At 41.8% G+C, this 23517-nt stretch overlaps 1 protein-coding gene across 2 annotated transcripts; it reads left to right on the top strand.

Moving 5' to 3' along the window:
• The first annotated feature begins 237 nt into the window (after positions 1-237).
• ZBTB37 (zinc finger and BTB domain containing 37) lies at positions 238-14361 on the top strand. 2 transcript variants are annotated; one of them, XM_044267379.1, is made up of 4 exons: positions 238-580; positions 1710-2666; positions 4395-4494; positions 10213-14361. In XM_044267379.1, the coding sequence occupies exons 2-4, from the start codon at positions 1744-1746 to the stop codon at positions 10699-10701; spliced, it is 1512 nt and encodes a 503-aa protein (XP_044123314.1). In that variant the 5' UTR covers positions 238-580; positions 1710-1743; the 3' UTR covers positions 10702-14361. The 2 variants fall into 2 exon arrangements, with proteins under 2 accessions (XP_044123314.1, XP_044123313.1); XM_044267378.1 differs by having other exon boundaries at positions 1707-2666.
• The last annotated feature ends 9156 nt before the right edge of the window (positions 14362-23517 follow it).

Raw genomic sequence — 23517 nt, 5'->3', positions numbered from 1 at the left:
TCCACCCCCTTGGCCCCGGGCCGGACTGAGCTGCCGGACCCGCCCCCTCGCCGGGCCCCTCCCTCAGGACCCCGGGATGGGCGGCCCCCTCCCCCACCGCAGCCGGGACACACCCAGATACACACACCCACCTCTGGGCAGCTCCCCGCCCGCCTACGCTTACCGCCTGGACTGGGTCCCGGGGCGCCGCCCCCTTCCCGGTGCTCTGCCCTCACCTGATTGCTGGCTCCCCAGCCTCGCGCCTTGCACCCGTCTGCTCCCCCGCTTCTCGGTGACATTTCGCCCTTCTGCTAGTTCTCGCTACCCACGCTTCCTAACGCAGGCTGAAGCCCCTCAGATACCGGAGTGGCCAGCCCCATGGCGTTCCCGATTCTCCCTTTTACAGCTCTCACCCTTCCAGTGCCGACGGTAAAGACCTTACGCCAGGGGCTTCCTCCTCACTGGGGAATTGCCGGAAAGATCAAACAAAAAAGGCGCTGGTGTAGGCTCCAAAATAAACACATCTGAATTCATGATGGCATCGACAGAGGCTCTTATTGGATTAAAAGTTTCAAAACAAACAAAAACGCTTTGGAAAAAGGTCAGATTGGCTAAAGTTGGTTCTTGAAAGCAGTGTATACACTTCCCTACTTACCTATAAGTGTCTCGTAAACGCGGGGCTGTACTGTGAGCTTGTCAAGATACATTCCTGAAATTTTAGATCTTAAGATAACTGTGTAATGTCTTACAAAGTTACAGATTAATGGAAACATTGGGCTGTAGTCAGTGTCTTCCTGTGGAGATTCAGACAAACTACTCTGAACCACTGAAGGCTATTGGATGCAGTTACTGGCATAGTGTTTCGTTTCTTTTTAAAAAATCTTTTAATGTAAAAATATTGACCATACTTGGTGAATGATCTGGGTTTTGTTGTTGTTGTTGTTGTTGTTTTCTTTTTTAACCAGTCTTGGGGAATGAAATTTTAGAATCAGTATCATCACCACCCTGAAATTCCTCACTTTGAATTGAGGTAGAAGTAGGTTTACCTACTCATCCCTGATTCTGAGAGTGAACTTTAAGTTCTCTGCATCTTCAGTGAGTTCTGACACAGCTGTGGCATGTTTCCCAGCCTAGAGTTTGATTCAGAGCCCTAAACCCAAAGCCTTTTGGTGGGGACTCTGACTCTTAAGCTTAGAAATAGTGGCTTGCATTCGTATGGGCTATTCGCGACCTTTTAAATAATAAACCTAACTCTCGAAGTGTATAATAAAGTATTTAAAACAAGAGGGATACCTAATCAACTCATTTGTGTTTAATTACTTTTATTCAAAGAGCTTACTACTTTCTCCTCCAAAGAAACGTCTCAGGATTTTATATTCAGTGTGCAAATACTTTATGATCAAAGAACAACAACAACAACAAAAAAGAACTGTCACAACTGCATTTGCTCCTTCTGTTCTGTTGAACTTATATTTTGATGTTGCATAGGTTATTAGTAAGGGACGTGTGGAAATAGCTCGAGTTTATAGAAGTCTAGTGATCCTATTTTGGTTTTAAGGGTATTTGAAAAACCTGTTGGTTCTTTTCCGTGTCTAGACGTAAGGAAATTTCTCTTTTTACTTGGAGATTTTGAAATTTTACCCACAACTAGTTTTAAATAGATTTGAATTGGAAAGCCTAAAAGGAGTGAAATGCTAACTACTGATGATTATGGTTTCCTCTTTCAGCAGGGTTGAATGCCTGCCTACACCCTCAGGCGCGACCATGGAGAAAGGTGGGAACATACAACTGGAGATCCCTGACTTCAGCAACTCTGTCCTGAGCCATCTAAACCAGCTGCGCATGCAGGGACGCCTCTGTGATATTGTGGTCAACGTGCAAGGACAAGCTTTTCGGGCTCACAAAGTGGTCCTGGCTGCCAGCTCACCCTATTTCCGGGATCACATGTCCTTGAATGAGATGAGTACTGTCTCCATTTCAGTCATCAAGAACCCCACTGTTTTTGAACAGCTCCTCTCTTTCTGTTACACGGGGCGGATATGCCTGCAACTGGCAGATATCATCAGCTACCTGACGGCTGCCAGTTTTCTGCAGATGCAGCATATTATCGACAAATGTACACAGATCCTGGAGGGTATTCATTTCAAAATTAATGTGGCGGAAGTTGAAGCCGAGTTAAGTCAAACGAGGACAAAGCATCCAGAAAGACCTCCAGAATCGCACAGGGTCACACCAAATCTAAACCGTTCCCTTAGCCCTCGGCATAACACCTCAAAGGGAAACCGGCGAGGTCAGGTAAGTGCTGTGTTGGATATCAGGGAGCTCAGTCCTCCCGAGGAGTCCACCAGCCCCCAGATAATTGAACAGAGCTCTGATGTCGAGAGCCGGGAGCCCATTCTTCGAATCAACCGAGCAGGACAGTGGTACGTGGAGACAGGAGTAGCAGACCGAGGGGCCCGCAGTGATGATGAAGTCAGGGTCCTTGGAGCCGTACACATCAAAACTGAGAATCTGGAGGAGTGGCTCGGGCCTGAGAATCAGCCTTCCGGAGAAGATGGGAGTAGTGCAGAGGAAGTCACAGCCATGGTGATTGACACCACAGGCCACGGTTCTGTGGGACAGGAAAATTACCCTTTAGCATCTTCGGGAGCCAAGGTGGCTCGGCCAACAAGCAGTGAAATTGACAGGTAAGGCTTGTTTTCCTTGTTCGTCTAACCGCTGTTGAGCAGACACAGCTGAAGCAGGCTCTCCGTGTGGTGCAGAGTGCATCTTCCTTACTCGATGTTGTTAGCCAAGACAAGCTGATGTTGGGGAAACTGGAGGCGTGCCAAAAGATTTGCATTCTTATTTTTTTTTTTTAAAGATTTTATTTATTTATTTGACAGAGCGAGATCACAAGCAGGCAGAGAGAGAGGAGGAAGCAGGCTCCCGGAAGCTCCTAGTCATAAAGTATTCACAGTGTTGTGGGAACTATGGTAAAGTTAGACACTTCCATGAATCAGGATAGCAGCTGCAGCCACACTAGGATCAGTAATTGCCAGGGCCTCCTCGGATTTCCAGGCCGGGAGCTGATCATCAGCGGGGAGCCTGGCATCTTTGCCTTTCCGTGGTACCTTATCACACAGGTAGGTGGCCTCGGGGACTTTTACTTTCCTTTGGAGCAGTGTTTACTTTTCTTTGCCTCCACCCACCAGATTAGAGGATGCATGGTACCAGCGCAGATTGTTCTTTTTAGTGTAATCACAGTAATTCCAAAGAAACTTTTTTGGATGTTTTTCCCTTCTTTTTTTTTTTCATTTGCCGTTTGATAATATCTTCCCAGTTTTGTTTTTAATTGATGACTGCTGGCACCACAAGCCTGAGAGTCTCTATTTTCCACCAGTGCTACAAATGCCCTATGCCTCACTTTTCTTTATCTAATATATTGTAGATGTCAGAACTTTTTTTTTTTTTTTTTTTGGTGGAAGTAGCAATAATTCTAATCTAAGTAAACTGAAAGACAGTCTCAGGTGAAAGAAAGAAATATTACCAACTTAGACTGGTAACATTTTTTTTTTTCCACTCTTGAAAATAAACAAAGGGCACCTGGATGGCTCAGTGGGTTAAAGCCTCTGCCTTCAGCTCAGGTCATGATCTCAGGGTCCTGGGATCAAGCCCGCATCAGGCTCTCTGCTCTCTCTCTGCCTGTCTTTCTTCCTACTTGTGATCTCTGTCTGTCAAATAAATAAATAAAATCTTTAAAAAAAAAATAAATAAACTAAAATTGACTGCATGAATAGTGAAAACCAAAGAAGCTATTACTTTGGTTCCCACCTGGTCTTGAAAGCGACTTGGGTGTCAGAGAAATTCAGAGAGCATATCCCATATCCACTATAGGTGGTCTCTTCTTGTGTCCTTCAAAGGTAAAATCTCCTTGTGCACAATACTTATTGCCCCCTGTGTTAGCACTGTGTCCAGTGTCAAAACTGTGTCAGAAGTAATAGCTTTGGGTGCAGAGATTTTTAATCTCCATGGTATGTATCAGCAGTCTGAAATATATAACGAGTTACTGTGGGCACTGGGGGAAGGAACAACCAAAAGCCTAATAGTTATGCAGAAGAAACAAAATAATAGACACAGTTTTAATTTATGCTTATATGGTCTCCCAGTACTTACGGCTAGAAGCTTCTATTTAGCCTAGTTTCCCCAGGCCCTGTGGCCTATCTGCTGTGTCGTTTTGTGTTTGTTAAATTTACTAAGGCAGACCTTTCTTAGATCAGATCTTATACTGACTTCATGAAAGTATTTCTTAGTAATCTGTTTTTCTGGTTGTTCCCCTTTCCTCAGCCATGGGATAAAAAGGATAGACATCACTATTCTTTAAGTTCCTTTATGCTACTTGTCTATCTGTCCCCATTTTGCTCCTCTTCCAACAGATTTAGCCCCTCTGGCAGTGTTGTTCCCTTGACCGAGAGACACAGAGCCAGAAGTGAGTCTCCTGGGAGAACGGATGAGCCTAAGCAGCCCAGCTCCCAGGTATGTAATGGATTTCGGGTTGCTGCAGTGGTTGAGGGAAGTGCCACTGCGTGTGAACAGAACATAACGAATAAGAAAGAAAACATGTAGGAAAGGTAACAGTGGCCCTGTTAACTAACTACCATATTTGATGACTTCTCTTCTTTGCTCTGGCTTGTGAGCATGCAGGAAATACACTTTTGTTGGCAGCAGAGTTTGGGAAGTGAAAAAAGATGAGATTGTGGAATACTTTCCTGATTATAGGAACCAGTCTGTATTCCTGACTGAAAATAATATAAATAACCCCTGAAAACTACATGCAGGTAATTTAGGACCTGGGATGGAGAGAGTCTGATTTTGTACTCAAGTGGGTGTAATATTACATAATTTCTGATTTAAATAGTAGTATATATTTGTAAATAAATTGCGTATGTGGGACGCCTGGGTGGCTCAGTTGGTTGAGCAGCTGCCTTCGGCTCAGGTCATGATCCCAGTGTCCTGGGATCGAGTCCCACATGGGGCTCCTTGCTCAGCAGGGAGCCTGCTTCTCCCTCTGCCTCTGCCTGCCTCTCTGTCTGCCTGTGCTCGCTCTCTCTCCCTCTCTCTGACAAATTAAAAAAAAAAAAAAAATCTTTAAATAAATTGCGTATGCATTTTTTGTGTGTGATTGCTTTTTTTTGTATGCTGGTATCTTTTCATTTTTTTTTCTTCCGGAATCTTTTGTTAGACCAAAATGTTCTAGAAAGGATAGGAATGATGTTTTCCATCTTTTTTGTAACTCTCCCTAGCAAGTAGTGTAAGTAGTTGGTATTTTTGTTTATTTGTTCTCTTAAGTCTGTATCACTGAAGATTTATTTTTTTTAAAGATTGTGTGCTCACCAAGTAGAACACAGTAAATTGTAAATATTTTTGCTCTTTAAAAGGAAACACTGGTGGGTTAAGATTGGATAGCTTCTGCATTGTATGATCGTATCTTATTTAGTTTTTATGTAAACCATTGGATGTTTATTGTATCCACAGTGTACTAACAGCAGTAGGACGTTGTTAGAAACTGTATTTACTTGTATGTTATCATGCCAGGGTACCCGAAAAGGAAGGTAACTGTTAGAAGATAGTTTTTTGGTTCTAATAACGTGTTAGAGAAAATGTTACGAGCTTGGAGGAAAAGTAACTTCATTCATGTAATTAGGACCCGGGTTTTCTCTTCACCTCTCCGGTAGGAGGCAGTGAGTGACCCTGTGAAGGTGACTGTGAGGCAAATACACACACACCGCAGTGGGACAGGCCTTATAACCGCCTGTCAAGTTTGTGTTTGTTAAATTTACTAAGGCAGACCTTTCTTATTTCAGATCAGATCCTATACTGACTTCATGAAAGTATTTCTTAGTAATCTGTTTTTCTGGTTGTTCCCCTTTCCTCAGCCATGGGATAAAAAGGATAGACATCACTATTCTCTAAGTTCCTTTATGCTACTTGTCTATCTGTCCCCTTTTTGCTCCTCTTCCTTTCCTGTGGGTAAGACAGACTAACAGATACACAGAACACCAGCAGGAAAGACTGCAGTGACTTGAGGAGCAGTGCTGGGGGAGCGGGAGTGCTCACAGCCAGTTCTGACAGTCAGTGTCCCCATAGCAAAGTGTTCTTCCTGAAAGATGAAATGCACTTTTTTAAGAACTGGTTAGAAAGAGATAACTTATTCGTATGTAGATGGGATGGGGATAAAAATGGGAGTTCTGCAAGGGGTTTACCTGACCAAAGCAGAAGGTACAGGCTATAAAGCAAATAAGTAATTCTATCTGAAGATGGTATTAAGAGTTGAGTTTAGGGGCGCCAGGGTGGCTCAGTGGGTTAAAGCCTCTGCCTTAGACTCAGGTCATGGTCCCAGGGTCCTGGGATCTGGCCCGGCATCGGGCTCTCTGCTCAGCAGGGAGCCTGCTTCCTCCCTCTCTGCTGCCTCTCTTGCCTACTGTCAAATAAATAAAGTCTTTTAAAAAAAAAAAAAGAGCTGAGTTTATATACCTTAATATGTGTGAAAGTTTTTTTTTTTTCTTAAGATTTTATTTATTTGACAGAGAGAGAGAGATCACAAGTAGAGATCACAGAGAGAGAGAGGCAGGCAGAGGGAGAGGAGGAAGGAGGCTCCCCACTGAGCCAAGAGACCGATGCGGGACTTCATCCCAGGACCCTGAGATCATGACCTGAGCCGAAGGCAGAGGCTTACCCCACTGAGCCACCCAGGCGCCCCTGGAAATAATTTATATGAAATGTATTCATTATATGGAATAATTCACTTAAAAGGATAACTTAAAAGACTTAAAAATTAAGTACATTTTAAAAGATAAAATGATAACATAGATAACTAAAATGCATTTACTTTCTTCTTGTGGACAGTGCTGGTATGATACTTAAAGTTAAGCAGGAGTTTTTTTTAGAGAATAGATACCCTCAAGATTATGAATAGTATTGTAAGTTTGTAATGTTTAATACTAGTTAATGTTTACTTAGCTACATTAAGTACTTTAGCATATTAACTCATTCGGTGCTCATTGCAACCTAGCTGGCAGGTGCTGTTATGATACTCATTTACAGATGAAGAAATTGACACAGGAGTAATTACATAACTTGCTCATGGTCTCACATTAAGTAGGATTCAGATTTGAACCCACATTTCAGCACCGTTAATTGCTACACAGGGTAATCACATGCACTCAGAATGTTTCATGGTATGTTTATTGTGTTTGATTCTCCTGAGAATTCTCTTGAGAGAATTGTTGAGCTGGAAGAACATGTACTAACCTTTTAATTTTGTGGATGAGAAAACTAAGCCTCAGAGAAGTTATTCTGTGCTTTGTCCAGGAACTTTTAGTGGGTTAATCCTTTGTTCTTTATGGGAGTTCAGTTTTGATTATCTAGGGAAATGGAGCAGAAAGAAATGTTATATAAAACACATGAGAAATCATCTAAAACCTCAGGCTTACTATTCAACACTTGACTTCACATACTGCTTCCCAAGCCTGCTGAGAACTGCTTCTGTTCTGTTGGAAATGCTGGAGACTGTCAGTTTACATACGGGAAAGGAGACAAAACTCATTTTTAGAAATTCAAGAGAAGGGCACTGAGTTAGATACGAGGTAGATGAGTCTTTCTCCAGTTAATCCAGAGTGAACTTTTGCATTTTCTTCTCTTTGCATTGGTACGTTGCTTCTGCCAAACATCTGTAATTGCCTCATACGTTTTTATACTGCTTATATACACATCCAAGCTTTTTATTCAAAACATTACATTATATATATGGTATTTATGTGTACACATATAATATTTCAGAAGTCAGCAGACTGAAAATATCAGTAATTTCTGAATGGTGAGATTTTAATAAAGAATTTTGAATGAAAATCATTTATAAATCCAAAATGTTTAGGGGTGCCTGGCTGCCTCAGTTAGAAGAGCATGTGACTCTTGATCTTGGAGTCATGGGTTCAAGCCCCAACTAAAAAAGTAATAGTAATAAACTTTCAAAAAATGGTTATAAAAAGTAAATCCAAAATTTTTATATGATTCATTAAAAGAAATATATTGTTCCTACTCTCAACTTCCAGGTAGGAGGAGCCCTTATTTATTTCATATATTAAAAAATTTAACCACTTACTTTGTTAATGTTCATATTAGGTAAAACAAAACAAGGTCTTTAATTGATATTGATGAATTACTGGGTTTTTTAGGGGTAGTAGTGGTAGTTTGATTATATTAAGAAAAATAATCTTTGTCTTTTAGAGATACTTTAGTAGGAGATTTATGGATGAAATTATGTCTGGAATTTTCTTCAAAAATAATATGAGAGGGGCACCTGGATGGCTCAGCCCGTCAGGCATCCAACTCTTGACTTTGGCTCAGGTCATGACCTCGGGGTCATGAGATGGAGCCCGTGCTCAGTGCAGGAGCCTGCTTAAGATTCTCTTCTTCTCCCTCTCCCCATCCCCCTGTGGCTCTCTCTAAAAAATAATAATAATATGGGAAAGGAGAGAAATAAGTTAGGTTAATGAAGAAAAAATTTTCCATTGGATGTTAATTTTTGGGTGATTGGCAATTCAGCATACCATTCTGCCTAAAATTGTTAATGAAAAGTTAGGAAAATATGTACACTCTGACTGTCATAAGGAAAAATAAATCAGAAAGAAAAGGAAAGCCTTCCTTTTCAGTAATCTGAAGGGTTAGTGATGTAATTAATAGCAGCGTTGTAATGCTGCTTTTATAATTGCTTTTTTTAATGTTTTAGGTATATTTGTTACCACAACATAAAAAGTTTAACTTTGGCAGGGAGATCGTTTTAAAAGAGAGATTGGAGAGATAATATATACATCACGGATTATTCTACTCTATTTTATTTTAAAGATTTTATTTATTTGTCAGAGAGAGAGCAAGCGAGAGCAAGGGAGCAGCAGGCAGAAGGAGAAGCAGGCTCCCTGCTGAGCAAGGAGCCCAAAGCAGGACTCGATCCCAGGACACCCTGGGATCATGACCTGAGCCAAAGGCAGACACTAACTGACTGAGCCATCCAGGCATCGCAGATTATTCTATCTTAATAATCTGTTTAAATCAACTCAAAACCACTACAAACAGGTGTATAAAGCGAGACGGTAATACGTCTGTGCGCCGTATTGCCAGCGTAACCTTCAGGGTAAGGGTAACCTTCAGTGTTTGAAAAGTGAATAAGCAGCATCATGAGGAATATGTATTGATCCTATTTCTCTTTGTCTGGTTTTTGTTCAGAAATTATATCTTTTGTTCAAAGGGCAAAATCAGAAACCAAGTCTTACACTTCTTTCTCTGTAGTTATCGGTCATTGTCTTTGGTGGACAACGGTCAGTGACTACTTAATGAGTATCAATTTGTGAAAAGGGTACAGGAAGGAATAATTGAGTTAGTAAATCCATATCTCAGCCTTGTTTCCTTTCCCACCTCTTCTGCCAATTTGCTCCGAGGTCAGTTACAGTGTGAGTAGAACGAAAATCCTGTGTATTGGTATGGCACTGACATATTTTTGGGTAAAGAACATTGTTACTGACAAATTGTATATCTTTGGTAAAGGTAGTTACTGCAGGATTAGATTTTGGTGTTAATGATAGTGCCACAAATAGAATTTATGATGTGTTTGCCACACATAATGTGTTCTCTGCCATCATATATTGTTATCATTGGCCATATCACATGTGGCTATTTAAGTTTAAATTTTAATTAACTGAAAACAATTAAAATTAAAAAATCAATTCCTCAGTCGAACTAGCCATATTACAAAGGCTTAAGAGGCACATATGGGTAGGAGCTACTGCATGAGATGGTACAGGTTATAGAACATTCCCATCATCACAGAAAGTCCTACTGGGCCAGCACTGCCTAAGGGCCTATGTGATTGTTGAGAGTCCAGAGGATGGTACCACTGGCCTAAGGTTCTGTGACTATAAAATACGACATTCGGCAGGGGTTTGATGAGCAGGCTGGTTGTCAGCCCAAGTAACTCTGCTGTCTTGCTCTTTGAAAGAAATCTGAGTGTCCTAAGATTGTTCTTTGTAGTATTATGTTAACATCTTTAGCTACATGTTTTTTGTAGTATTTACTTTCCTGTTTGGATCTCTCCTAAAAATTAGCAGATGGCTTAATATGAGAAGTGAAAAGAGATTTGATCTCTCTTAATATGTATACTTAAGCATAAGTGTTCTTTCTTGCGTTCCTCACCTGGCACAGGTGGAGGAGTCCGCAATGATGGGAGTAAGTGGCTATGTGGAGTATCTCCGGGAGCAAGAAGTATCTGAGCGGTGGTTCCGGTACAACCCCCGTCTCACCTGCATCTACTGCGCCAAATCTTTCAACCAGAAGGGGAGCCTGGACCGCCACATGCGCCTGCACATGGGTATCACACCATTTGTCTGCCGCATGTGTGGCAAGAAGTATACCCGGAAAGATCAGCTGGAGTATCACATCCGCAAGCACACAGGTAACAAACCCTTCCACTGTCACGTCTGTGGCAAAAGCTTCCCCTTCCAGGCCATCTTGAATCAGCACTTTCGCAAAAACCACCCTGGCTGTATACCCCTGGAGGGGCCTCATAGCATCTCCCCTGAAACAACTGTCACGTCTCGAGGACAAGCTGAGGAAGAGTCACCTTCTCAAGAAGAGACAGTTGCTCCTGGGGAAACTGCCCAGGGCTCTGTGTCCACCACTGGGCCAGATTGAAACTTTGAGGGGGAGGGGGCAGACCCTCTTCCCCTTTGGGCCGTCAGCAGCCAGCATCAGGGCCCTGGGCTGGTACTTAGATTTACAAAATGCCACATCACTAGATCGGAAGATGCGCCCAAGATGTTGCCAAACTAGAGGATGAGCAACATACACAGAAGCACTAGAGGCTCTTCCCCTCCTCCTTCCCACCTCATCCTTTGGAAAATAATCAAGCAAATCAACTTTCTAATTCAGGGATCAACAGCCTTGGTTTGTTAACTTTATAAGAAAAAAATTTTTTAACAAAACAATGATAGATGGTCATTTATCTACCAGTCATGTTTGAACACTGTACTTTGGTCCATATCATCCTGGTGGCTATAATTGCCCAGATCTGAAAAAACAGCAGGAGCCTTGGTCATCTGAACCAGCCAGCCACAGGAGAGAAGGAAGTAGTCGTGACGGCAACAGGGAGGCGGCATCTCTCCTCTTCCTTCCCTGCCAGAACATGCAGTTTCACATTTGAAGAAAAAAAAGAAGAAAAAGGTATCCTGGTGGTTCTTAACTGCTTTGAAAGGTTAGACCTTACCTTCGCTCTGATTAGGCGTCTGATACTTTGCCTGATTGTTTCCTGTAAGCCACCATCTTGGAGCGGTGTTGTCGTGGGCAGCGTCACCTGAAGCACTTTAGGCAACCGGAAGTGAAATGAGCAGCAGAGTGTTCGCAGTAGGTCCTGCTACATGTGGGGGCTTGAGTGTCCTACTGAGGAAGAGGGGAGCAGGGAAGGAAGTGGGGTTTTTGTGCGAATGTCAAATGGTGCAGAGCACTGCCACTTCCTGGTCGGGATTTGTACCCCGTAGTGCTTAAATATCTTTGGGTGTTAAGAAACGGCTCTAGTCCAGATGAATTAATGTGTTAGGCTGAGTACCAAAGTTTCATCCAGTCTCTGTGGCTCCTCCTTTCACATAACAGCAATATTATACATCAAAAAGTGTCACTTTCCAGTGAAATGAGCCTGGACTGTATTTTTAAATCTACAGGTCTCCATATTTGATAACTTTTATATGAAGTTTTAAACACATTTTTTCTGCAATAGTGTGGTTGAAGAAATTCAACACTATGGTTCTTACTGCAACCACAATTCCATTTCCTTCTACACATGTAAAAGTTTATATTTTCAAGCCAATAGAAGAACCTCACTAAATCCATGTCTTGCGTCTGCAAACCTAGTAATTCATAAACCCATCATCAGCAAATTGCTGGTGACTCCAAGAGCTTTGCTTTTTAATAATACACTACAGGGCATTCACCAGAAAACATCATGCACAATCACGTTGCAATAAATTGATCAAAGGATCAGTTTTGATCAGGTTTGGTTACTTAATCATTCCTAAGATTTTTAAAACTTCAAGGGACCTTTTTGGTAATTCTGGGGATTTCTGAGATTCCTAATCCAGCACTGAGAGTCAGAAAAATTTACCAAACATGTAGAGTTTTAGATGCCCTGTCTCGCATTCAGAGAACGGAGGAGGATTAGTAAGGGGTGCGGGCAAGGAGATGCTTACAGTGCAGATAGAAAAGAGAAAAACCCATAGCGTATCCTAATGGATCATTAGTGTTTTAAGAGTATTTAAATATGCAGTGGTTTGAGTTATTTTGGTGCAGAGGCATAGATGATTGTAAGAGATCCGGGGCAGGGCTGGTCATGCCTGCACCGGTGAGCCATCTGTGAGAACGTTAGTAGCGTGCTCCCTTTCTGAGAATGCTTTGTGGTATGTGGAAAGGTGGGTGGCAAAGAATGGCATTTCTTTGATGACAGGAAGTTAGAGTGCAAAGAGTAGCTCCTGAGCAATCTGCGAATTGTACGTACACACAAAGCTGCACCGTGTCCCCAGAGAGTGGTTATTTTCCCTTCTGGAAGAACGTGGAAATGCGTCTTGCAGTAGGAATGTAATGATGCTACCATGTGATAAGAGCCTACCCTTACACAATCCCGCGAAGCCGTCTTTTGTCTTTCCGAGACATAGACTGGAGCATTCTCCTCTTCAGCTGGGCAACAGCATGATAGGGCCGTCTTAGGGACCAGCTATGCTTTGTGGCATAGAAGTGGATTTGAAATTAGCCTCAAATCTATAGGGAAACCTTTTAGCTGGTCATCTAGGCTGTCCGTGGACAGATTTTGCCATTACTGAATAGGCAGGCATGTGAGAAGACAGAATACGCTGCTGTCGATGGAGCTTTCAAGCCTACCAAAAAAATGTTAAGTCCATCCTACTTGTGAGAAGTAGTATGCTGGAAAGTTCTTTATGCTTTGTTAGTTTCTTAGATTTTTCTGTGAGGAAATAGAGCTTTTTTAAACTGTTACCAAATTGTAAAGGCGAAGTGCAGTCATCTTTGTCAAGAGAGACTTTGCAGCATTTGTCAGTACTCCAGCCAGAGGGTTAGCAACTGACCTTTTAAATGAAGTCGGGGCTGTGTAGTAGATGTGGAATGCTGTGAGTGTTTCGTGGGTTCACCTCCCTTTTCATGCATTTGTCATAGGTTTCTGCTGTATTGATACTGTGAATAGAGTGCTGCCAGGTCTTCCGGGACCACAGCAGCACAGTCATGTTTGCTGGTTCTCACCTCTTAACTGGCTTAGCCCAGAGCCATGAAATTCGTGAACGTTCAAGCCAGGCTAGCTTTTAAACAAAAGTTTCTGAAAGCAATTTCCATGTTAGCCAGAAAAGATATTATTATTCTAAATAACTATCCAAGATTCTTATTCAGGTTCACTGTGACATTGTCCTAGTCCTTAGCTAACATCACTGTAGGGTCATAGGGTTAGTAGTGTTCTATCTACATTAAGGAATAGCTGTATTGGTGTGTGCACAGAGGATACCTCTCTTAGGGACGTACTAAATGGACTATAGCTAATGCCGAAAATTCATTACCAAATCTTAACTTGCACATGTCACCTTGTGAAGGGAACTGCATTAGCAGTCAGAGCTAAATCATCATTAAGTACTTAAATGCCATGAAATAGCAAACACTGGGACCATTTTCATTCATTGAGTGGCACTTAATAGCAAAGGAGCTACCCAATATTGTCAGCAAAAGAAGAGAGATGGCAGTATATTAATTTGTTTTCATTCTAAAAGGTACCTTTTATTCTCTCTGAATTCTGATACCAGTATCTAGATGTAGCATTGGCATGAACAGGAACACTGTTCTTAGGCAGAAAGGCTCTTTCTAATGACTTGTTCTCTCTTTACTCAGAACCATATTTACCTCTGAACCGAGCTGAGTTTTATTTTATGTAATTTGTCAACTACCCCCAAGCCATCATTGTACCAGACAGTTAAATCTAATCTTGAATAAGTGAAAATAAAGGATAAGGATTGGAAAAAAAGGGAGATAGCAGTTGAGGAAAGTTTTCTTGTTACTTTGTTTTTTTGGTATTTTTACATGTTTCCAGTTCCCTCTATATCAGTGAAACAGAGTTTCCAAAGATGTTATGGCAATAGAAATAAACCAATTTTCTCCCACCTTCGTAGTAGAAATCTGGCCTTGGATGGAAGTTGGTCTGATGGAAGAGTGAAATCGTGAGCCCCATCCTTAGCCAAGTAGTCTCTGGTCAAGAAATACTTTAAAAAATTTCTAGCTATTACTTTAAATAGTTAAAAGCTATTTCTTTTAACTAGTAAAAATTACATTTTGTTTGACTAAAAGATCTAATTTAAAGAAATAATAACAACGGGTAATGGAAAGAAAATTAAATTGAACAAAGACAGCCGGTCTTCTTAATCGAAGTGGAAGGCGTTTAATCAGGAAAGGGTTGGAATCCTGGAAGTTTTTCTCTCTTTAGATCCAACAGACAGGTGTGTTTTGTTTTGTTTTGTTTTTCCTCTTCCTCAGATGCTCTTCTCATCTACTTACTGGTTTAAGGCATAACAGAGAGGTCTTTATTGAACTTGTCTTTGAAAACAAGGCTCTTTACCTTTGCCATTTGGGAAGGGTGCACAACACAGAAGTACTTTAGTTGCTGAGATTTAGAAATGGGACACAAAGCTATTAAGTCAGGTAAACCCCTGGGTTGGAGAGGATGCCCCTTAGCAAAGTATATCCTGAGAATTTATGAATCAGATCAGGGTTCAGCAGACTGAGGCCCCCAGGGCCCAATCCTGAGGCCATCTGTTTGTCTAGAGAAAGCAATGGTGGAATGGGGACACACCTGTTCTTCAGGTATTGGTTCTACTGTGATGGCAAGGTCGAATGCTTTGTGACTCAGACCACATGACCAGCAGGGCCTGAAGATGTACTGTTTGTCACTTGACAGAAAAGTTTGCTAACTGCAGAATTAGATTTGAAACAGTGACCCCCCAAATTGGCACTTCTGCCATTTTGTCTTTATAATAGTTTGGTTGAACTTTTAAATTCGTGTTGCCATGTTTGCATCAGTTTCTTGAAAGAGCTTGCCAACTTTTTCCAGATCTTTGTCTTGTAACCCTCTCTGTGTTCCTTTTTAATGATACCCATTGCTTTAAAAGCATTTGGAATAGCCTTATGATCTGTCCTTGCCTTGAAGGTGCAGGTGGATTAAAGTTTAGGATGGTAGTTACAGATGTAACAAAGTAATTTAAAAAATAATTCCCGTGCATAATAATGTAGGATTAAATGAGTACCATGTTTACATAAAATACTGTAAGAAAAAAAGTTAATGTTTTTATAAGTAAGTTTTGCCGTTCCTCTGAGATCACTTGAACTGATTTGCATAATAATGGCAAGAATGCATTTTTTCCCATTAGTATTAAAAATTAACTTCTGTTATGAATAAGTGGTTTGATTCTTAACCTAAAATACTGTCTTTCTAGATTAGAAACCTCTACCCTTTCTCTGTACTACAAACCTTCATTTTCATTTCCTCAAACTCACTCTGTTCAATGTGGAGTAGTAAAAAGCCAAATCTTCTTCCCTTCCTTTATTTTTTTTTCCCCAATGAATGTTTTAAAATATGAAATCTCTGAGGATTTCAAATTGCTGTTAGACCCATCTTGCAATTTCTGTTACTATCATTTTTCTAAATATGTACTGGGCCATTATTTATTTGCTCTCTGAATGTTCATTCTTACTGTTCAAATAGCTTATTTATGCCAGATGTGCAAACCATGGAAAATGTTGGGATGAATATAAACAGAATTCCTTATAAGAGGAGAATATAATTGTTCCCTGTATGGAAACCAGGCATAGACTTCTGAGTTAAATTTATCAAGACAAAATGTTCTAGGCCATGCTGACACAATGTAGTGAATCTGATTCTTCCTTTGTTGTCAGCTCAACCAACGCATAGCAAGTTCAGATGACCTAACCTCCAGTCGGCACCTCTCTACTAGGCATTTTGTTCCTAAAGTTCCTTTTTTCTGAGTTGGACATTAGTAAGTATTATGTGTATGATATGCCTGAGGAGTAATAGGCAACCCTGAAACTATAAAGTTCCAGAATATTTGCCTAGGTTAGAACTCCCTTGTCTTAGAGCACTTAGAGTAATACAGCGTTCTTGACATTGTGGAGTGTTGCTTTTCTGATTAATCTGGGATATAGAACTTGTGAAAGCAATTGAATTTAGAGAGCCCAGTGAACCATCTGCCTCCAGCTCCACACGAGTTCTAGGGAATAGTTGTCATTTCTGTGTGAAAGCATTGAAAACAATGTTGTGTGCCTAGCATGTGGGCAGGGCATTATGACTTCTTTGTTAATTACCAGTCTTGTGTTTTGCCTTCTTTGCTTTTTGGAGTTTCTCTGTTTTCAGTCTTCTCCTTTTTAGGTAGTGCTTTTCCCAGGACCAGTCTTTTTTACTTTGCAGTAAGTGGGTCTTCTTGCTCAGGACAAGCCAAAGTTGGATATTATGAGTCCTTTAAAACACCTGACTGACTTACATTCCAAAGGATGTAATTACTGACAACAGCAGTGGTCTCCAAATCTGGAAGATATCTGCAGACTCTCCAGTTTTCTTGTGTAGGCAGACTTTCTTCTCCCTCAACTGGGAGGAACAGCAGTGACTTAAAAGGCAGTCATTACGTGAAACGTGTAGTTTCTTCACAGAGTACGTGTACTGTCTTCACAGAGTACATACGTGAATAAATTTCTTCTCTCACATCTTCCTCATTATCTGTATCACAAGTACTTCCCATCTTCATGCAGTTGAGAAGGGCCGGCTCGCTCAAAGAGGGGAAGCTTTAAGCAACAGAGCTGAGTTCTAAAGGCAGAGCAATTCTTGAAAAATAAAACTCTTCTAATGCTTGCTTCTTCATGTCTACTCACTAAGTCCTGTTGAGGAGGCTAGAATTCACCATCCAGTGAAGGAGCTATATGTGCGGCATCTGTGTGGACAACAGCACAATTTAATAAACTGTGAATCTTCGAACCTGAATTAACCCCTAATGCCAAAAGTCCGAGTTTCTCGTGGGAAAATGTTTCCTATTCTGTGAAATCACTTGTGTGATAAGCAGTATGCAGGAGACTCTGTTCTATAAAGTAAATATTAAGTACTTTTTGGTACCAGACCATGTGCTTGGAATTTATATAACAAAATGGATTTTAGACATAGTTTAGCTGTGGCTTCCTATATTGAGAGTCCTGAATCCTCTTGGCTAGAGTCTGGACATATCTCTTTTTTTCACCACAGAGATCAAAGAGAAGGGGACAGACTCTACTGTCCTAAGTGCTTTAGTGGCATAATCACAGTTAATCCTCAGAATAAGCCTGTGAGGTGATAACAGTAGAACTAAAAATAGTTGAGTTTTTTTTGAATGCTTACTACGTGCCAGGTACGGATGCGTGTGTCTCACATCAGCTAACTCACCCGGTCCTTACGGCAGTCTCGTCAGAGCGACACTGTTACTCTCCTTGCTTTAGGGAGGGAGAAACTGAGGCACAGAGAAGTTTGACCCAGGCAGTCTGACACTAGAGTTGACACTGTACTAGACTGTGTTGCCTTTAAACGGTGTAATTCTACGACGTTTTATAGATGAAGAAACTTGAGGAGCCCGGGGTTGCACAATGAATAAACTGCAGACCCAGTAGTTTCCCATCTGATTCCAGAGCCCAGACTCCCTCCACTACATCCTATTGACTCTGTTTGCTTACAACAAGTTGGGGTGAACTGGAAGAAACAATAGCGAGTAACTACTGCTTTCAGTGAATCTTTAACTCAAGAAAGCATGCTTGGAAGATTTCTTCAGAAGATAAAGTCTCTGAGCAGATGTTGGATGGGGGATATTTTCTGGGGGTATTGCTCATTGACTCAGGAGTCACCCATTTGGAAGGTACAGTTGTGAATCAGTTCAAGTTGCCACCAAGGCAAAAACTGAAAGATAACATTCCTGTATATCTGGCTTTGTAACAAACTGCCCTAAACTACAGTGACTTAAAATAACAACTTTATATGTCTTATGATGTGATGAATCAGAATTCAGGAAGGGCTCATCTAGACAATTCTCTGATTCCCTGTGGTGATGACTGGGGTCACCTGGGTATTCAGCAGGTGGCTGGGCTGGTCTGCAGTGTCCACACCAATCTCACAGGCCTGATGCCTTATGGGATGGCTAGAAGATGGGGCTCAGCAGGCCTCTTCTCCCTGCCTGGAGTCTCAGGGACTTTCCATGTGGTCTCTCCATCAGGGCAGTCCAAGACTTACTAAATGGCAGCTCAGGCCTCCCAAGAGGCTGGGCAGAAGGTGCCAGGCCTCCTGAGTCCAGGCTCAGAGCTCCCATAGGGTCACCACCATACACTATTGGTCAGAGGAGAGTCACTGGTCAGCCCAGATCAAGGGGGGAGGAAATACCTTACCATTTGATGGCATGTGTGTCAAGAATTTGGGACCACTTTGATCTGTCGTAGGTACCATTAGGTTATTGATTTCTCTGGACTTCTCTGTGTTCGTTCACTTGGGTTAGTTGTTTGTGCCGTAGAAATCACTTATGATGTATGTCTACCTTGGGTCAGTCAAGGAGCTAGAAGGAGAATGAGACAAGTACCCAGAACAGGCTTCGTTAGCTACACACCCACTGAGTTTCATTTATCTAACAGCAGAATTTCCATTTTGTTTTTCTTTTGTTCCAAGTTCTAAGTTGTGACCATTTGCTGGTTGTTGTTGTTTTTCTGTGAAGCTACAGTAACTGTACATAACTGAGCCAGAAACACTCCAGAGGGAGTAAAAAGCTTGCTGTTAGAGATGTCAGCTGTATTTAAGTTTACAAATAGGCCCAAATGCCTGTGGTATGGAAAATTCATATGGCCACTAAATCTCTTTCAACAGGAGTTTCTGTTGAGTGGCTGCATGGATCACGTTCTTGAGATCATTGAAAGCTTCACCCGCACGTCCTCATCCCACCTTAACTGCCGCCGCGCCACCTCGGGCGCAGTTCTGTGCTGGGAGATGAATAAGCTCATCCCGTTTTCCATCACCTTTCATGTGGGAAAATTCATTGCTCAATTTGATCTGTTGTTAGTCCTTTAAAATTAGCAGTTGCTGTCAACCTGTCATCTAAAGGAACAGATCACTGAACTGTGAGGGTTTTTGTCATTTAGGGTGCTTTATTTAAACTCCTGCTGCCTTGTGCTAGTTTAGACTATTGCTGTGACAGAAGAAATATGGGCAGATAAAAAATTCTGCTCTAAAAAGGATCACCCCCCCCCCCAAATCAGTATGCTTTGTAAGAGAAGAAAGATTTGGGATTATCTATCCATTCCGTGGGCAGTGGGTTTCTGGAGAATTAGTGGTGAGGGCTTCTTGCTGGTCATCCCCAGGTATCAGAGAGTAAAGAGGTCTCTGTTCCTGAGCCCAGGCCTCAGGAATTGCAAATACAGGAAAAGGTACTCAGGGCTGACGGCTTAATATAGGGCTCTACAAAATGCTGGGAAAGGAAAAAGACTTCGGCATTTGTAGTTGGATTGCCAGGGATGAAATGTTTGAGGCAATTAAGCATCAGGATTAGATTTTGTCATATAAGGATTGGGGCAAATTTCAATGGATTAAAAACAAACGAGCCTTAACATTTTCATTTTGACCCACATTTCTACTCTGATGTACCTCAAAGTCTGCTTTCTGTGACAGAGAAGCCTTTTAAAAATATATTCCCAGGGAATGAAAAAAATCTTACAGTGGTCTCTGGAGAAGTCTCTCGTTCCGTGGGGGACAACTCTTTGTGTCCTCCTCTAGATTCTCTGTGATGCTTAAGTTTGAAACCCTCTGCTAGTGGCATGAGAATGAAGTACTGTGGTCTTGCTTTGCAGAAGAGAACAGAGTCACAGGAAAGGACACCTGTAGACCGAGATCATACTGAGTCTTTCAGCATCTCAGGCTGGTCTCAGCATTCTGCGGGAATAGAAATTCCTTAGGGTTTAGATTTCTGCTCTTAGCTATGTCTTAAAGCAGATGTTCCTGACATATTTAAAGATGATCTACTGAGTTTCCTATAAAGCAATGGAGTCCTCACTGTAGTGGTTGTCTACAAACCAGTGCAGAAACAGAATTACAACACAGGGAACAAAGCTTAAAGGGTGTTTCCTCTGGAAGCCGAGACGCTCAAGCAGGGGTCACTGAGAGTGTAGCTGAATTCTCCATCTAGAACAGCTATCAGTGAGATAGCAGAGATATTTAGGATTTATATGGTATTTCTAATATTTTTTAAAAAATGATTTTAAATCATGTAACTTGAAGTTTTAAAAAATGAGCCTGTTTTCTTTTTGGAAAACTGGCCCAGTAAAAATAACACTAATAGAACTCAATCGTATATGCATGTGCATTGAACACAGAGTGGTATACTAAAGATAGTTCATGCAAATAACTTTTGTGGGAAGTTTGGCTATTTTCGTAGTATCTTTTTTCATAAATGTGTGTTTATAAATATATTTACTCATCCACTATGACCTTGGTAGCATTAGAAGCATTTGTTAGCTGTATCATTGATTCTGAAAAATCTGATTTTTGGCATAGTAGGCTATGAGAGCTTTTTGTTGCTTTGTATTTTGGCTAAGAAAATTATTTCTTGCACTTTCTATTTATAAAGATGTTATAACACATTGCACCCACTTAATGTAGCTGTTGTTTAGAGACAAAAAAAAAAATGTAGGTGTTAAAGTGAAGTGTATGTTTAAAAAGCCTGGCCTAAAGAGGGACCTCAAAATAACAAACTTGGCTTGCATCTACCTGAGAAGAGCTGGGGTTGGATAGCAAATTTAGAGTGAAAGGAGCTGTTGGGGTGGGCAGACTTTTGCTGCAAGTTGCAATTTTCTTGCGAGTTGCCGTGATGTGTATGTAATTGTGTGTGTGTGTGTGTGTGTGTGAGAGAGAGAGAGAGAGAGAGAGAAACAGGTGTCTGATGAAGGCATATAAGTCAGTGTAGAATAGTCTACCTCCCATTAAAGACTGAGCATATTCCAAGATTGCCCTGTAGCCCTTTGGGCAGGAAGCTGCGTTCCTCAGCCACTGTCCACCTCGTTCCCTGTTGTACTCGCTTCGGCTCCTCTACCTCTGAGCACTTGGCTGAAGAAAGAGTGTGCTTTTTGTAGCAAAGCGAAGGAAAAGCCGGACACACAGTCTAGAGGCTGCAGTAGCGCAGTTCTCATGGTCAAGTGCCGATGCTGGTACTTAGCTCCAGTGTCCAGATCCAACGCTGTCAGAATCCTTTGGTTTAGTGCTTTTATCTGCTGGCTTCTGATCGGCCAGAGTGGCAGTGCATGTGGAATCTTTCTGGTTTTTTGTTTTGGTTTGGTTTTTTGGTTTTGGGTTTTTTTTGTAAAGATGCACCAAACTCCTTTTAATGATGTGAACATTTTGTTTGAATCCTGAGCTGTGTTTTTTGTTCATTGCCATTGATGGTCCATTCCTGGGGGACCCGATGGTTAACCATACTTGCCCAATGATGAGCCTTTTGCCAGTATCTTGACACAGAGGGGTGTGTGACATGGGGTTTTGGATCACTTATTTTGCTTTTAGCCACTGCAAAGAGATAGTCCTGTTTTTAATGCCTCTGCTGTTAACAGTAGTCAAGATGGCCTCATCTGGATGCTGCGGGTGTCAGGAAACTGGGTTTCAGTAATTGCCACTAGTCACACCATCTGACCTTGAAATCCGGCTGTGACACTCACCTGTCTTACCTCGTGGGGCACTAGTACACTGAGCCATGTCGGGTTACCTGCATTTGGAACACGTGTTCTAGCTTAGGAAGGACTCTTGGCCCTTTCATGGATCTGTGGCGCTTTCCACCTTTTCATTCGAAGGCACTGGCTGATGGTAACATCTAAACGGGCGTTCTCGGGTTAGGAGCGAGAACGAGAGGGTGATCTGTTTTCAGATGTGGAGAGGCTGGCCTCTGTGTTTAGGTACTGGCTGATAAGTATTTGCTTTCCTGGTGACTGGGAAAGGCAAGCAATGATACAGTGTGAAATTCCAAATAATGAGATGGGCATTAGTCCTCAGTGACCAACGATCTAGTGGTCTGCCTGAACACAGCATGAGTTCTGGAGGGAGATGAGGCAGGAAACCATGTGAGTCTACTCACCACAGCTATTGTTTCTCTTCCTTTCTTTTCTGCATGCGTGCCTCTGTGTGTGTGTGTGTGTGTGTGTGTATGTGTATTAAAGCACAGGGACAGGACCAGTGGGCAGAAAGAGCTGTCCAGCTATTGAGATTCTAACTGTAGAATAATTGTCAGCCTGTAAGCCATGCTAATATCCTAGACTCAGGAATTAAAGCCTGCTTAGGAATCCTCCTCCCTCTGGCTTTTATCTTTTTGGGCCAAGTCTGTTCTAGGCGTGCCCCCAGCTGTTTTGCTGTAACACATACTTAAGTGCAGACTTACCTAAATCTGAAATGTACTGTTGGCAGTGTGACCTGTTACAGCCAAAGTGATTTATTTAAAAACAAAACAAAAAGTGAGAGATGCCTAGGTCATGTCTTTGGGGCACATATTAAATCTATGAATCTGAGAGGAAGCATGGAGTCTTACCTTTCTTCCCTCTGACTTGAGGGAACACTGGCCTGCATGCTTCTTCTTACTGAGCCAGTTGGCCTAAGCCAGTCGTTTTCCATCCTGGCTGCACATTAGCATCACCTGGGCCATGTACACAATGTCCCCCCACCGCACCCCGCTGGACCCTCATGTTGAATTGGTCTGCTGTGCAGCTTGGACTTTAAAGCTCCCCAGATGATTCTAGTGGGCAGCCAGAGTTGAGAATCGCTGGCCCGGTAATCTTGAGTGGTCTTCAGCAGGATAACCTCAATCCTGGTTTTTTTTTGTCATATTGGTATCCCAGCATGACTCTGAGTTTAAAGTTGGCCAAGGCTCAGGTGGTAAAATGGATCATCCGTTTGTCCTCGAAGTAGTTCTGGAGAGAGATGTTGCCTTCCATCCAGTTTGGTCTCCATACCAAATACCAGGTGTGCGTAGGTAAGCAAAACAGATTTTCAAAGTCAGGTCTCTAGAATCCTCTTTCCTTTGCATATGTGATTTGAGTGGAGATTTCTCAACTCTGCTAGCTAACATAGAGCACTTGAACTTATTAAAAGGGCCAAGCCCAGCCCACCTAGGATGATTTCTATTTGTAAAATAAACAGGAAGCATTATTAAAGTTAATGGAAAAAGAGAAGGATCCTTCCTGGGCGTCATGGTAATACATTTGATTATTTGTCTCTTAGCCGGTCTTCTAAGTGGGATTTCAATGTAAAGTGGCTTTCACTTTGGGTTTTTTTGTTTGTTGGGTTGGGGTTTTTTTTGTTTGTTTTTGTTTGTTTGTTTTTTGTGAATGATATGCACTAGCTAAGGCTTAAATATTTCTGAATTTTACATGAAA

The sequence above is a fragment of the Neovison vison genome, chromosome 10, assembly GCF_020171115.1.
Source record: "Neovison vison isolate M4711 chromosome 10, ASM_NN_V1, whole genome shotgun sequence".
NCBI classification, from domain to species: Eukaryota; Metazoa; Chordata; class Mammalia; order Carnivora; family Mustelidae; genus Neogale; species Neogale vison.
Note: the sequence above shows the minus strand (reverse complement) of the source record. Positions and strands in the feature narration are given on the sequence as shown.